Here is a 14,826-nt window from a genome sequence, read left to right on the forward strand (position 1 = left end):
TGGTTTGGTGGTGCTGAATTCTCTTAGCTTTTGCTTGTCTGTAAAGGTTTTAATTTCTGCATCGAATCTGAATGAGATCCTTGCTGGGTAGAGTAATCTTGGTTGTAGGTTTTTCCCTTTCATCACTTTAAATATGTCCTGCCACTCCCTTCTGGCTTGCAGAGTTTCTGCTGAAAGATCAGCTGTTAACCTTATGGGGATTCCCTTGTGTGTTATTTGTTGTTTTTCGCTTGCTGATCTTAATATTTTTTCTTTGTACTTAATTTTCGATCGTTTGATTAATATGTATCTTGGCTTGTTTCTCCTTGGAATTATCCTGTATCGGACTCTCTGCATTTCCTGGACTTGATTAACTATTTCCTTTCCCACATTAGGGAAGTTTTGAACTATAATCTCTTCAAATATTTTCTCAGTCCCTTTCTTTTTCTCTTCTTCTTCTGGGACCCCTATAATTCGAATGTTGGTGCATTTAATATTGTCCCAGAGGTCTCTGAGAGTGTCCTCAATTCTTTTCCTTCTTTTTTCTTTATTCCTCTCTGCAGTAGTTATTTCCACTCTTTTATCTTCCAGGTCACTTATCCATTCTTCTGCCTCAGTTATTCTGCTATTGATTCCTTCTAGAGAAGTTTTAATTTCATTTATTGTGTTGTTCATCATGTTTGTTGGCTCTTTAGTTCTCATATGTCCTTGTTAAACATTTCTTGTATTTTCTCCATTCTATTTCCAAGATTTTGGATCATCTTTACTATCATTACTCTGAATTCCTTTTCAGGTAGACTGCCTATTTTCTCTTCATTTGTTTGGTCTGGTGGGTTTTTACCTTGCTCCTTCATCTGCTGTGTGTTTCTCTGTCTTCTCATTTTGCTTATCTTACTGTTTTCGGTGTCTCCTTTTCGCAGACTTCAGGTTTGTAGTTTCTGTTGTTTTTGGTGTCTGCCCCCAGTGGCTAAGGTTTGTTCAGTGGGTTGTGTAGGCTTCCTGGTGGAGGGGACTAGTGCCTGTGTTCTGGTGGATGAGGCTGTATCCTGTCTTTCTGGTGGGCAGGACCGCATCCAGTAATGTGTTTTGGGGTGTCTGTGACCTTATTATGATTTTAGGCAGCCTCTCTGCTAATGGGTGTGGTTGTGTTCCTGTCTTGTTATTCGTTTGGCATAGGGTGTGCAGCACTGTAGCTTGCTGGTCATTGAGTGGAGATGGGTCTTAGTGTTGAGGTGGAGATATCTGGGAGAGCCTTCGCCATTTGATATTAGGTGGAGCTGGGAGTTCTCTGGTGAACCAATGTCCTGAACTCGGCACTCCCACCTCAGAGGCACAGCCCTGACACCCGGCCAGAGCACTAAGACCCTGTCAACCACACGGCCACTCACAAAAAGAGAAAAAGGGGAAAAAAAAAAAAATATATATATATATATATATATATAGTTACTCTCAAAGTCCACTCCCTCAATTTTGGGATGATTCATTGTCTATTCAGGTATTCCAGAGATGCAGGGTACATTTAGTTGATTGTGGAGATTTAATCCACTGCTCCTGAGGCTGCTTGGAGGAATTTTCCTTTCTCTGTTCGCAGAGCTCCTGGGGTTCAGCTTTAGATTGGCCCCGTCTTTGCGTGTAGGTCGCCTGAGGGCGTCTTTTCTTGGCTCAGACAGGACAGGGTTAAAGGAGCAGCTGATTAGGAGGCTCTGGCTCACTCAGGCCGGGGGGCGGGGGGGGGGGGGGGGGAGGGAGGGGTATGGTATGTCAGGCGAGCCTGCAGCGGCAGAGGACAACATGTCCTTGCAACAGCCTGAGGTGTGCTGTGTGTTCTCCTGGGGAAGTTGTCCCTGGATCACGGCACCCTGGCACTGGCAGGCTGCACAGGCTCCTGGGAGGTGAGGTGTGGAGAGTGACCTGTGCTTGCACACAGGCCTCTTGGTGGCTGCAGCAGCAGCCTTAGCATTTCATGCCCGTTTCTGGTGTCTGCTCTGATAACTGTGGCTTGTGTCTGTCTCTGGAACTGATTTAGGTGGTGCTCTGAATCTGCTCTCCTTGCACACCCCGAAACAATGGTCTCTTGCCTCTTAGGCAGGTCCAGACTTTTTCCCGGCCTCTCTCCTGCTTAGCTGTGGTGTACTAGCCCCCTTCAAGCTGTGTTCACGCGGCCAACCCCAGTCCTCTCCCTGGGATTTGACCTCCGAAGTCCGAGCCTCAGCTCCCAGCCTCCGCCTGCCCCAGTGGATGAGCGGACAAGCTTCTCGGGCTGGTGAGTGTTTGTCGGCACCGATCCTCTGTGTGGGAATCTCTCCGCTTTGCCCTCCGCAGCCCTGTTGCTGCGCTCTCCTCCATGGCCCCGAAGCTTCCCCGCTCTGCCACCTGCAGCCTCCGTCAGTGAAGGGGCTTCCTAGTGCATGGAAACCTTTCCTCCTTCACAGCTCCCTCCCAGAGGGGCAGGTCCCGTCCCTATTCTCTTGTCTCTGTTTTTTTCTTTTTTCTTTTGCCCTACCCAGGTACGTGGGGACTTTCTTGCCTTTTGGGAGGTCTGAGGTCTTCTGCCAGCATTCAGTAGGTGTTCTGTAGGAGTTGTTCCACATGTAGATGTATTTCTGATGTATTTGTGGGGAGGACGGTGATCTCCACGTCTTACTCCTCCGCCATCTTGAAGGTCTCCCCCTCAACATATGTTTTTAATATGAGCCCATATCACTCATAATCAAATATAATAGGCAATACCACTATTTTGTTTGTGCTAATCTATTCAGCCAAACTTTGAAAACCTAACTGCCTCTGATAAAAGAAGGGCTCACCTTAAACTAACCTATCACATGAAGAACATGATATGGTCTTGTAAAGTGTTTTCCCAAATACTAGGACTGATTATATTCTATTCAACCTGCCAAATCTACAGCTTGAATTGAATTTCCCAATTTTATTCCCTTCCCATTCTGGTATCCTCATCATTGTTTACTGCTCCCACAACATCATTGGGCTACAAAAATCTACCTGGGACATATAATCTCACTAACATCTATTCTCAGGAATATCATGGAGGAGGGAATAAAATCAGAGATAGAGTAGAAGGACTGCATAAATTCTCAGTGTCTTTCTTCTGGTCATGGGTATGTGGCCATGTTCTTATTTTCAAAGCTGTTCTTTCTGTTTATAGAGATCCTGTGTCTACACATATGCCAACAATCTACAATAGATTTTCTTGAAGAATCCTTTTCACTTTGAAATTGTATCTTTTTTTCTTTTTTAAGAAAAAATATATAATTTAATGAGAAAACTTTGGTGGCATTAAGGGAATTTAGTTAACATTCATGAGATAAAGTTTCTTTCTGTTCTGGGATATGAAGGTTTCTAAAACAAGTGTCCACCTCTTATAACAAGAAGGAAGTAGATGGGGCTGAGATATTCTCAGAAGAAGGGTCAAATATCTCATCTAGCAGATATGAAAGCAAAAGATAAACTTACCTTCATCTTGGTCATTGGAACAATTTCAAGAAAGACTATATAACTGAGGTAATACATGCAGGGTTCATTTAATATACCCATGAACTATAACTCACTAAGTTCAAAAACTCCTCCAAGAGGACTAAACAAATAATGGCCCCAGTGCTGTACACTTCCTGGTTTTCCTTTTTCAGCAGGTAGGTATTCAATTTAGGCAAAATTCTTACGCACCTAGTTACCTTCTCCACTTGTTTACTAGCCCTATCACATGAGCTGAATTACAACGGCTTTAACTTGTCACTTGGAATAGTGAACATAGAGTGGGCACTCAATAAACTACTGCTGAGTGAAGTATTCTTAAAACCATTCAGTAACAAACATCCCAATCAAGTATTCAGTCTTGAAAATTACATCAAAAACAGTAAAACAGGATGGCAGAGACCCAAATGATAGAAATTGACCAGATCTGTTCTTTTACACACCAATGGGCTCCTTGGGCAAAGGGAAAAAAACATATATATATGTAAACATAGATTTGGCTAAATATGATTATCATACCTTATCTCGAATTATTTTAGTCAGCATTCTTGTATCCACTCCATAAATTGCAGGGACCTGTAAGGAAAATAATTGTAGTGACAATAAAATTGGAGGAAATTTGGTCCAGCAGAGTGTTTTCAAGTTACAAACTTAACATCATCTATCTTCTTGAGCAGTAAATAATTTCCCTACTCCTTTTCTCTGATCCAGGGTGTCTGTGTCACAAGAACAAGGTAAATTGCTGTTCAGTTGGGCACAGGACTCTTAATATCCAGACCCTTCCTCAGAGTGAAAAGTGAGAAATTCTGAACATCAGTCTTCTGCTACAGCTCTTTTGCTTTTAATCCAGGATGTTAAATAAGTAATATAATTTTATAGATACATATATATTTTTAAAAAATGGAATCTGTGAACTTCATAAGCAAAGATATGTAATTAATAGGCAAATCCATGTTGTGAGCCACATGTTCCTGGCACATGGTAGGCAATCCTGAAGGTTTTCCTGAAGGTGCTTGTTAGGTAGTCATGCTGTATTAAAATTTTGCCCAATCTATTAGTAAATCAGGCACCACCATTTGTTTTAGTTTCTTTGACTAGGTTGGATAGAGACAGATGTAGTACAGTAGGTTCCCCCTTCTCCCCAGTTTTGCTTCTAGTGGTTTCAGTTACCTGTGATCAACCATAATCTGAAAATATTAAATGGAAAATTTCAGAAATAAACAATTCATAAGTTTTAAATTGTACACCACTCTGAATAGTGTGATGAAATCTCCCACCATCCTGCTCTGTCCCACCCAGAAGCTGAACCACCCCTTTGTCCAGCGGTGCCCACCCATTAGTCATTTAATAGCCACCTGGATTGTCAGGTCAACTGTTGCGGTATGGCAGTTCTATGTTCAAGTAACACTTATCTTACTTAATAATGGCTCCACACTGCAAGAGTAGTGACGCTGGCAATTCAGATATTCCCTTACTGTGCCTAATTTATAAACTAGACTTTATCATAGGTATGTACACATAGGAAAAGACTTAGTAGATATAGGGTTTGGTACTATCCATGGTTTCAGGCATCCACTGGGGGTCTTAGAATGTATTCCCCGTGGATAAAAGGGGAAAGAGCAGCAAGTTAAGAATGAGGAAACAGGTTTTAGTTTCTTTTCTTCCATCATTTATCTGAGTGATATTTGAGCAAGATGTTTCCCCATTACCTGTACATAGAAGGAGGTAAACTGGTTATTATTTTAGACACTCTTCTACTCTATGTGTCTATGATCATGGAAGAAGACTCAAAGCACATTTTAAAAACAAACTAACAAAACATGGATTAAGTTTATACTTCAACTATTAGTTCTGACACAAAGCAGCTATAATATCAGGTGTCTAAATAACACAAAGGAAACATTAAGGGGAAGAGGGAGGTGTCTCCTGAATGATGATTACAAGGAGGTAAATTCAGATAATGATTGAGAAGAAACTAGCAAAGACCTAGGAGACAATACATATGCCTTCTTCTCTCTTGTAAAAATTTAGCAAGAATGAGGAAACAAAGATCAAGATTTTTTGCTTTGTTAGAAAGAGGAAACGTTTAGCCTCAGTTGGCAGATGCTCCTCAGAGAGACAGAGTTTCTCAGAATAATATTCGGTCAATTACAGGCCCAGTTGCAACTTAACAAAAAGCAGCTACAGTAACCCTGGAAATAAAGCTTAGTATATTAGGTCTGTTAACTTTAAGTAGGTCTGACTTTCAAACCAGGAGAATCCCCTTATCGGATTAGAAAATAATAAAGTAAGGAAGATATAAGGTTAGTAACTTATTTATTACTTCAAATGAAGTGATATCTAATTATACGTCATAGTCATAACGTTTAAGCCCAAAGAGACTTGACGGCAATCAGTTTATATTAATTAAGAATTAAAACTAAGAATGTATGGTATGATTACATGACCTGAGCAAGGTCACACAGCTCGTTAATGGTAGAGCTGGTACTAGAATCCACGACACAAGTTACATCTCTAGATCCTCGTTAAAAGGGGGAGGTTATGTTGCTCCGGAGAGTAGAAAATTCTAAAATTTTCTCTAACCCCTTTCCAGAATGAGAAAGTCTGTCTACCAAGCATGTATGAGTGCCACCTAGTGGATAAACTGAAAATATAAGGTCCTCAGTGTTTATATAAAGAATGAGTTCTGGACAGTTCTGGACAGTAGTAACAGTTCAGCCAGAAGGAATCGCGCTCTGAAACAAAAGGGTCCCAAACTGCCTGATCTGCTTTATCTGTTTGGCCCTTTTCAATTACATACACCTTCCCAACTTTCCACGGGCCCCACCAATCGTCCTTAGGTGATGCTGGATGACCTATCATATTTCTCACCTTTTCTTCCTGTAGCCATTGCCCTAGACTCTTGGCAGCCAGCCAGTGGTGGTAGTCATCACTATAATTCAGCACCAGCAAACCTGCAACCTAGAAAGACAGGCAGTCATTTTAAAAATGTGATCACAAAATACTACCCAACTCTTGTGACTTGTCTTCTTTTTAATTAATAAATTTATTTTTTTCCATTCTTTTTCAAATTCTTTTCCCATTTAGGTTATTACAGAATATTGAGCAGAGTTCCCTGTGCTATACAGTAGGTCCTTGTTGGTTATCTATATATTTTAAATATAGCAGTGTGTACATGTGAATCCCAAATTCCCAGTCTATCCCCTCTGTTATGACTTAAGAGTCAGTTTGCATTCTTCAAGCTTTATTATATTCGCTGATACAACACTTAAAATTTTGAAACTTGAAAAAAAATGTGATTAAAAAGTTTTCTCGTAAAATATAATAATTGTTATCTTAATTACCATGCGGGGAACAGTCTTACTTGGTTTTCCAAATCCTGAGAGTAAACTAGGTCCCCCTTCTCAGTACCCTGTACTTTTCCACAATGGCATTTATCGATAATCTAATTAATAATTATTTGCTTAATGTACGTAGAGAATAAGACAATTTTTAAATTTACATTTAAAAGAAACTAAATATTGGGGGGAAATGGTGAGATATAAAACTAAATTAAATGATCAGTCCAAGTCATTCAAAAATAGAGTGGTGAATTTAGAGTGTAAATTTTTGAATCGTTTATATGGTTCACATCCCTAAGATATTATTCAAGTTTGCCTTGAATAGGAAATTTTAATTGTGTTTACTTTTCGGCTGGCATACACGTTATCTTTTACTCATCTCCCAAAGAGGATAAGATTTAAAAGGTAAATAATTGATACAGAGTTGATTCTTAAAATCCATTTAAAAGGTGATTCAACTCGAATTCTTGCAGCATAGTTGCTATCTGAACTTATAACAACATTTTTCCAAATGAAGCCAGTTTTATCCACAGCATTAAAAATAAATCCAGAGTGCCCTGAGAAATGAAATTCAGAATAATGTCATGTTAAAGATTATTTTCATATACCTAGGAGTAAGATTGAGAATATAAATTTAATGATTTGTACTATAGGATTGAGGCCGAAATTTTGTCCAGCTTAGATTCTTAATAAATCAACTATGCTTTTTAAATAGTCATCACTGGTACTACCTTAATTCCATCAGACTCCAAATATTTGCTAAGTCCCAGTTCATCCAGTGCAGTAGTGTCAGGGGCTCCACCATTCCCAACAATAGGATTGGCCATGGTGAGAATCTGCCCCTTGTAAGCAGGGTCAGTAAGAGCTTCCGGGTACCTAGGTAAAGATGCCAAGAAATTATCAACAAAAAAATGTATTCTACATACATGATCTTAATTATTGAACCCTTGAAAATTAGAGAACATGAGAATAAAATCCTACAAGCTCGTCTCTAGATTTTGCCAAACCTAAGGATTTTATGATAGAATATGGAAATTTATCCCATGATATTACTGATATGAAAAGACTCTTAAGTAATATGGCATATTCTCATTTAATTTTCATTCCCTCAATTTCTTAAATTTTTTAATTCCTTGAAAAATTCTTCACAGGGTCTTAAGTTTTTAAATATTGCTCTATTTAAAGTTTGCAGATATCCTCAAGAATCCCCTAGCCTACCAGACATGAGTGAGTCCAAAATGATATTTACTACTGAGGGCTGACAGTTTCACCAAAATATTAACTGTCAAAAATTGAAAAGTTTTTAAAAAATATCTTTGAGGATACTGAAGAGCATGCTGATTACGTCAGTGATGGTTGCCTGGGTATATATGTTTATTAAAATTCACTGAGCATTTAAAACTCTGATTTATTTTCTATGAAAGAAATACTTAATAAAGTTGATTTTTTTAATATTTTAGTTATATAGAGAGGTGTATGTTTGATAGTTATTATCAAGTTATCATTGATAGTATGTTTGATAGTTATTATTTTATTACAGAAAAAAATCAATCCCCAAAAAATTGACCCAAAGCATTTCTGTCTTCTAAATTAAAAGATTCCAAGTAACTATTTTAAAGTACTGATGTGGAATTAAGAAGAAATGCAGAAGAGCTTTATTTTAAAGTGTGGGGAGGAAAAAATAAGAATACATGTGTTCTTGGGCCTCCCTGGTGGCGCAGTGGTTGAGAGTCCGCCTGCCGATGCAGGGGACACGGGTTCGTGCCCCAGTCTGGGAAGATCCCACATGCCGCGCAGCGGCTAGGCCCGTGAGCCATGGCCACTGAGCCTGCGCGTCTGGAGCCTCTGCTCCGCAATGGGAGAGGCCACAACAGTGAGAGGCCCGCGTACCGCAAAAAAAAAAAAAAAAAAAAAAAAGAATACATGTATTCTTTTTTTATTCTACATATAAATAAAATTATATATAAAATTTCTATTCTTAATAATAAGAAACATGATTCCCATAAATACCAGGATCTATCTACAGCTATTCCATGCATTGCAATGAGATTTTTTTCCCACCCTCTTAACATTTTCACTTCCCACAGAGACAGTTAAACCTAATCTTTCTTGTGGATTACTACTGAAAGTGAATTTAGGTGCTGAGGGGGACAGACTGACAACCTCGAAAGCAATAAAATGCAGCTCCAGCAGTAGTCAACACGAATTCTTCAACCCTCATCCAGACTAACTTCTCCCAGAACTCCCTTTGCCAACAGAATACTTAGTCTCTCAGCTCAGCAACCTCTAAAGTGACTAAGATGCTGTGATATTTACCCACACCTCCATCAGCTAATTTCTCAGATTCCCTCTCACTTGTCAGTAACTAATAATTTTTTAACCAAGGCTTACACATAATATAAATGCATTTCTTGAAGATGAAAAACAAAATAACTCCCTTAATTATCAACCCCTTGCTGAGTGAGCCACGCATGAATAAAAGCAGCATTTCTCGATGGAAAATAGGATGTGTGGACTAATCTTATTAATGAATGCATTTTTCTACATCAAAAGAAGTCTTTAATTAATTTAATTTTACTTCTTTTCTTCTTTCTTCCCATGAAAGAACTGGCCATTCCCTTTAAACATATGCCTACAACGCTCTCTCCAGAAAATGAATAAATATAGCTTGTCCTAGAGAACTGCAGTGTTGGAAGAAAATTAATCCATCAGGTCCTGTTTGACTTCTGTGATGTGACAAGATTTATTACCCATAATCTATCACAGAGAAGAAAACTCGAGTGCCCTCCATCATTCTGATCTATATTAAACAGCTGTTTGTTGGCAGGTATATTAACACAGTTAGTAATTAGTGCTGTCAAAAGGCTTAAATAATTGCCTGGTGAAGCAAAACTTTGCAAACAGTTTTCATACACTGTAATTTAATGTTCTCACCAGTGGAACTATTTTAAAAACCATCTAATATTCTTTATTTCAAACAGAGAGCTAAGAGTTTAGAGGACAATGCACATTAATAATATAATGGAAGTTTGGTCAATCAATATCTTCAATACCAGTTAACCCAATGCCTCCTTGTCTTTAAAAGGCTAACTGAATTTCCCTAAAGAATTCATCAAATATTTTACAGTTTAGTCTATTGAATCTCTAATGGAAACCTTTCGAAACCATCTAATTTTTTAAGATGTAATTTTTTAAATTCCTAGCCATAAATTACTATCTAATCCCATCCCCTCACACTTTACATGTGGAAACTAAGATTCAGAAAGGTTAAGTGATTTTCTCAATATCACATAATCAGTTACCATTAGAACTGAGACCAGAACTTCAGCCACCTGGTTCCCAGATGAACATTTGTTGGCTAGATAAGAACAGCTACATGATTTCTGTAGCAACTCTTACCTTTGTTGCTCTACACCTATTAGCAGAAATTAAATACTGAATTCAGTCTCAGTTGATAAATTTTGAAAATATCCGATCTATGAACCTGCTCTCCTGTGTATTACTTTAAGATAATAAATGTATCTGTTATTTTACCTTTCTTATTAGAGTGCAAATTATATATTGTATTTTATATAATTTTGCACTATAATACCTAAGGAACTTCTTAGCTCTTTATAATAGTTCATATTAGATGTGCAAAGTTGATTCTTAATTTCACTAATGGAATGGCACTAGAGAGTGCTACCCATCCTTCTCCCTGTTCGATTTTCACCTTAAATCAGATTGATACTGACCCCCCACCTTACAGAAGCCACTTGGTAATCTCACATAACTTGTGTCTTTGTATCCTAAGTTTCTAGAATTAATTTTGTTCTTTTTTAGCAGGGGAACACCAGTGTCTGTATTCTCTTCCATTTACAGCCACAGGGAGGAGTTTGTGTCTATGGCCCTTTTCAGGGTTGGCTTGAGCAAGCTATGTACAAGCACAGGGCAACGTCAGGACAATGTGTAGTGTGATGATGATGATGTGGTGATTTCAATTTCCCACCATGAATAAGATCATCCAGTTATTCCTCTATATAGAGGAAGAATAAAGCCTTGGAATAGAAGCATTACTCACCCTGCTAGGCCAGTATTAAAAACCACTTCACCAGCAACAGAGGATGGATGGCCAAAGGAGTAACCTTTCATCTTAGTTCCATCTTCCAGGACAATGTGCGCTGTCTGTGCCTAAAGAAACAGATTCATGAATCATAGCAGAATACAAAATATAAAGTACAACTAGTTGAAAAACTCCAAAAGTACACTACATAAATATATTAAATAAATGAACAGTATATTTGATGAAACCATACTATCTAGATTCTGAGTCACTCTCCTGTTTTCTTCAAACGTATGGCTCTTGTCACAGGCAGGTGTTTTATTTTGTTTTGCTTGAAAGAGGAACTGAAGCATGTTGATACACTGTCTATCCTAAGTCTACTTGTAGAGTTATTGACAATCCAGAAATACTTCAGTTTAGCTGTAATGCTATGTGTCTGTCTTTTCCCTCTTAATATTCCCTAGCTTTGTCAAGTATAGCTTAAGGGAAATTCATGAGTTTGCAAAAACTTTGTGAATTTTACCATACAGCTCCGCATTACTCTGAGGCTTAGAGCTAGAAGGAATCTTCAAAGTTATACATCAAATTGCGTTCCATAGAGCTCTTGTGTTTGATGGAGTTGTCTCAGGGGCTGCCCCCTCCCTGAGCTTTAGGATCATAAAGAAACTGAAACTTTACCATTCTGTTAATACTGATACAAAAGCAAGCACTGTGGAACTTCTGAAAATATATTGCATTTTGCTTTTTAGTAGAGTTAGTTATATACATGTCTGGTTCTCCCTTTAGACTACAAGGCATTCTGAATTTGACTACTTCACCATACTAATCTCTGAACCAGTTTCTATAAAATTCTTGGTTAAAAAGAGGGACAATTACAGAAACTTATCTCAGAAGCAGGCATCATCTACTCTTCAAAAATACTCTAAATTCTATTGTTGAAACAATTTGGGTCTAATTCTCAATTTCCATACAATTCAGGGGGGAGAGAAGTACCACACTTTGGGGTGCAAAATCTAGACTCTGTAAAAAACTCTATGGGACGAAATAACGGGAACATTTTGATTTTATTAAAAATAAACTATAGGGCTTCCCTGGTGGTGCAGTGGTTGAGAGTCTGCCTGCCGATGCAGGGGACACGGGTTCGTGCCCTGGTCTGGGAAGATCCCACATGCCACAGAACGGCTAGGCCCATGAGCCATGGCCGCTGAGCCTGCGTGTCCGGACGGGAGAGGCCACAACAGTGAGAGGCCCACGTACCGCAAAAAAAAAAAAAAACTATAAAGGAAAACATCTCTGCAATAATTTAGAAAATTTGAAAATAAATTGATATTTTATTGTATTCAGTGTAATTTTTAAGATTGATGATGGCATTATGGTTATATTTTTAAGAATTTTCATTTTTTAAAGATATACACTGAAATACTTAAGCATAGACTAATATGATATCTGACATTGGCTTCAAAATAATCAGAGGTTAGGGGGAATGAATAGGGATATGAATGAAACAAATCTGGCCATGAGTTGAAATTGCTGAAGTAAGGAGGATCATTGTGCTGTTCTCTCTGCAAGGGCTAAGTGCAGCCATTAAAGATAGAAACATACTAATTCACTACTTTCCTTACTTTTTTAGCTCTGGATCCCATAGCGTCTAATCCTTTTCTATCCTATCACCCACCTCCAGTCTTACCACACACACACACGCACACACAGACACCAATCTCAGTATACAGCAGGAAGGCAATACATGATTTCTAGACCTCTGTCTCTATGTTCCTCTAGCTTTACAAGCACTCAGCTTTTCAAGAGTTAAAATGGTAAAACCTCATTATTTTTCTATAGTAACCTTCTCTTTAGAAATACGATGCCTCTTTTACTTGTAAAGTACACAAGTCCCTTGACACTGGAATGACTGCTTTTCAATGTAGTGTTTATCTTTAAATCAATAGACCATGTGCCTATGTATTGTTTATGTGTGGTGCATACACATTAATTTATATTTACACCCAAAGCTATTTTAGTATTCCCTATTAAAATTGATATGTTTATGGTACTCCTCTCAACAGTAAGTTTAGTTTTTAATTGGAGGTACAATGCATGGATTTCAATTTATATTTTGAAGAAAGTTGGACAAAGTACTGTCTGGCACATTTTATATGTGTTTGTGTATGTGAGTTTGTATGTGAGTGCCCATGGGCAGAGTTAGCCAAAAGAATGTTGTCCTTCACCCAGCTTATCAAATAATCTTTGAGGTAAAGTTCTGTTTTATCTACAGCCTTGGAACCAGTGTTCAAGATCTCAAGCTTGACACTTTCTCTTTAAATAGTCATGGTTTACCTTCTCAGACAGTAAATTAAAAAAAAGTTTTTGGAATTACTCAGCACAGAGGAAAGCACAATAAGTAATTAATGTAATACACATGATGACAAGAGTTCCCTGACAGAGACTGGCTTAACACACAAGTTCTGAATTCTGCCTCTGCATCCAGGAAGTCACCTTTGCACGTCACTTCTTCTAATAACACAATTTTCTTATTTTATATTTTATTCTAATTTGTCAATCATTCTTTACTTATAATTCAAGACAGAGGTTGTTGATTTTAGGAAGTAAGTGTGATTATGTTCAGTGTATTTCCAAAGAACATTATAAACTAATCAAATGTCTATGGTGATGGTTCTCAGTAGGGCTAAGTTTATTGGGAAAATTTCCTAGGTATCTCTGACATGTTTCACTAGGTGAAAACCTTTGGTCCAAGTAATGGAAATTCACTGTCAAAAAATATTTTCTACTGAAAGTATTATTTTCTGTTCTTGAGGAAGTCATGTGTAGCCTACACGCTTTCACCAAATGGAGGTGAGGTAGGAAACATTTTCTTAAATAATATTTAACTTTGATAGAACCTAAAATAACTGTACTTATTTGGCAAAACTTGACGTGTGAACTGCATATTTCAATTGTCTTCTATATACCAATTTATCTACCCTACTCTGAGCCATACCTGTGTAAAATATCACCTCTGTTTATTTTGTTCCTTTTGCTTTTCTCTATCCTATTCTCATCTAAGAATTTCAAATTCTCTGATCTATCTGACAACATCTAATTATTTTAAAGAAAGGTAAAAATTAGCATAAGCAATCTGACTCTTGTTAGCCTATTCGTACAATTCTATTTGGTATTTTTCTTCCTCTCTCCATGGGACTAGTTTTCTACTTTGCTTTCTGTCCTTTAAAGATATATTTGAGGAGACATTTACTGTTGCCCGAAATAGTCCCTGAGATTGTGTTCAATACGTCTTTTTTGCTCCTTTAATTATATTTTTTGTTCTTTTCGGCAGCTTTTATAGATTTCCCAATCCTTTTTTTTCACTGCACGTTATATTGTTACAAGGCTTCTATTTACTGCCTATAGTACCCTTTATATTTCACTTAACTACATTGGCCTCCAACGAGTCTAAAATGATGGGTGCCAATTGACTTATCTATGAATTGATGGAGAAACTCTGAACAAAAAGCTATTATTTGGAATCCCCTCTTCTAGCTAATAAGTTCCCAAATGCTATTTCATTCCAACGAGTCTAAAAGAAATCACCTTGCTACCAGCGTAAGATATTTTAGTAGCCTCAGTCCTAGTAGAAAGAGGACCATAGTCTAGGAATTATACTATAACCTTAAGGGTTCATTTAAGTGCCTACTGCCAGAGCACTTTGGTAGTTTGAATGCTGAAAGTACACAGGAAACCTTAATGAGAAGTTTGTACACTCACAGAATGTCAGGAAAAGTAACCAAAGGCTATATAAGTGTAAGTTCTACAAAATAAATGACCTATATCATGACATGGTCCCTAACTGTTTAACAAAAAATGTATATGCCAATGAGACAGTTTAGACCTTCAGGTCACAACATCATTTAGCTCCCATCATGTGCCAAGTTTCATCCTAGGCTTTGGAGCTACATGGATAAATATCCCCAGTCCCCCCCA

General features: G+C 37.9%; 1 protein-coding gene across 1 annotated transcript in view; it reads right to left on the reverse strand.

Annotated features, from left to right (window-relative positions):
* Positions 1-14,826, reverse strand: part of CPS1 (carbamoyl-phosphate synthase 1) — a 142,292-nt gene that overhangs the window by 112,015 nt on the left and 15,451 nt on the right. The window contains exons 2-5 of the mRNA XM_060016165.1: positions 10,870-10,979; positions 7,541-7,685; positions 6,340-6,429; positions 3,988-4,044 (exon numbers count right to left, since the gene is read on the reverse strand). Of these exons, the coding sequence (XP_059872148.1) occupies positions 3,988-4,044; positions 6,340-6,429; positions 7,541-7,685; positions 10,870-10,979 (402 nt within the window). The remainder of the gene's footprint in view (positions 1-3,987; positions 4,045-6,339; positions 6,430-7,540; positions 7,686-10,869; positions 10,980-14,826) is intronic.

The sequence above is a fragment of the Delphinus delphis genome, chromosome 7, assembly GCF_949987515.2.
Source record: "Delphinus delphis chromosome 7, mDelDel1.2, whole genome shotgun sequence".
Lineage (NCBI taxonomy): Eukaryota > Metazoa > Chordata > Mammalia > Artiodactyla > Delphinidae > Delphinus > Delphinus delphis.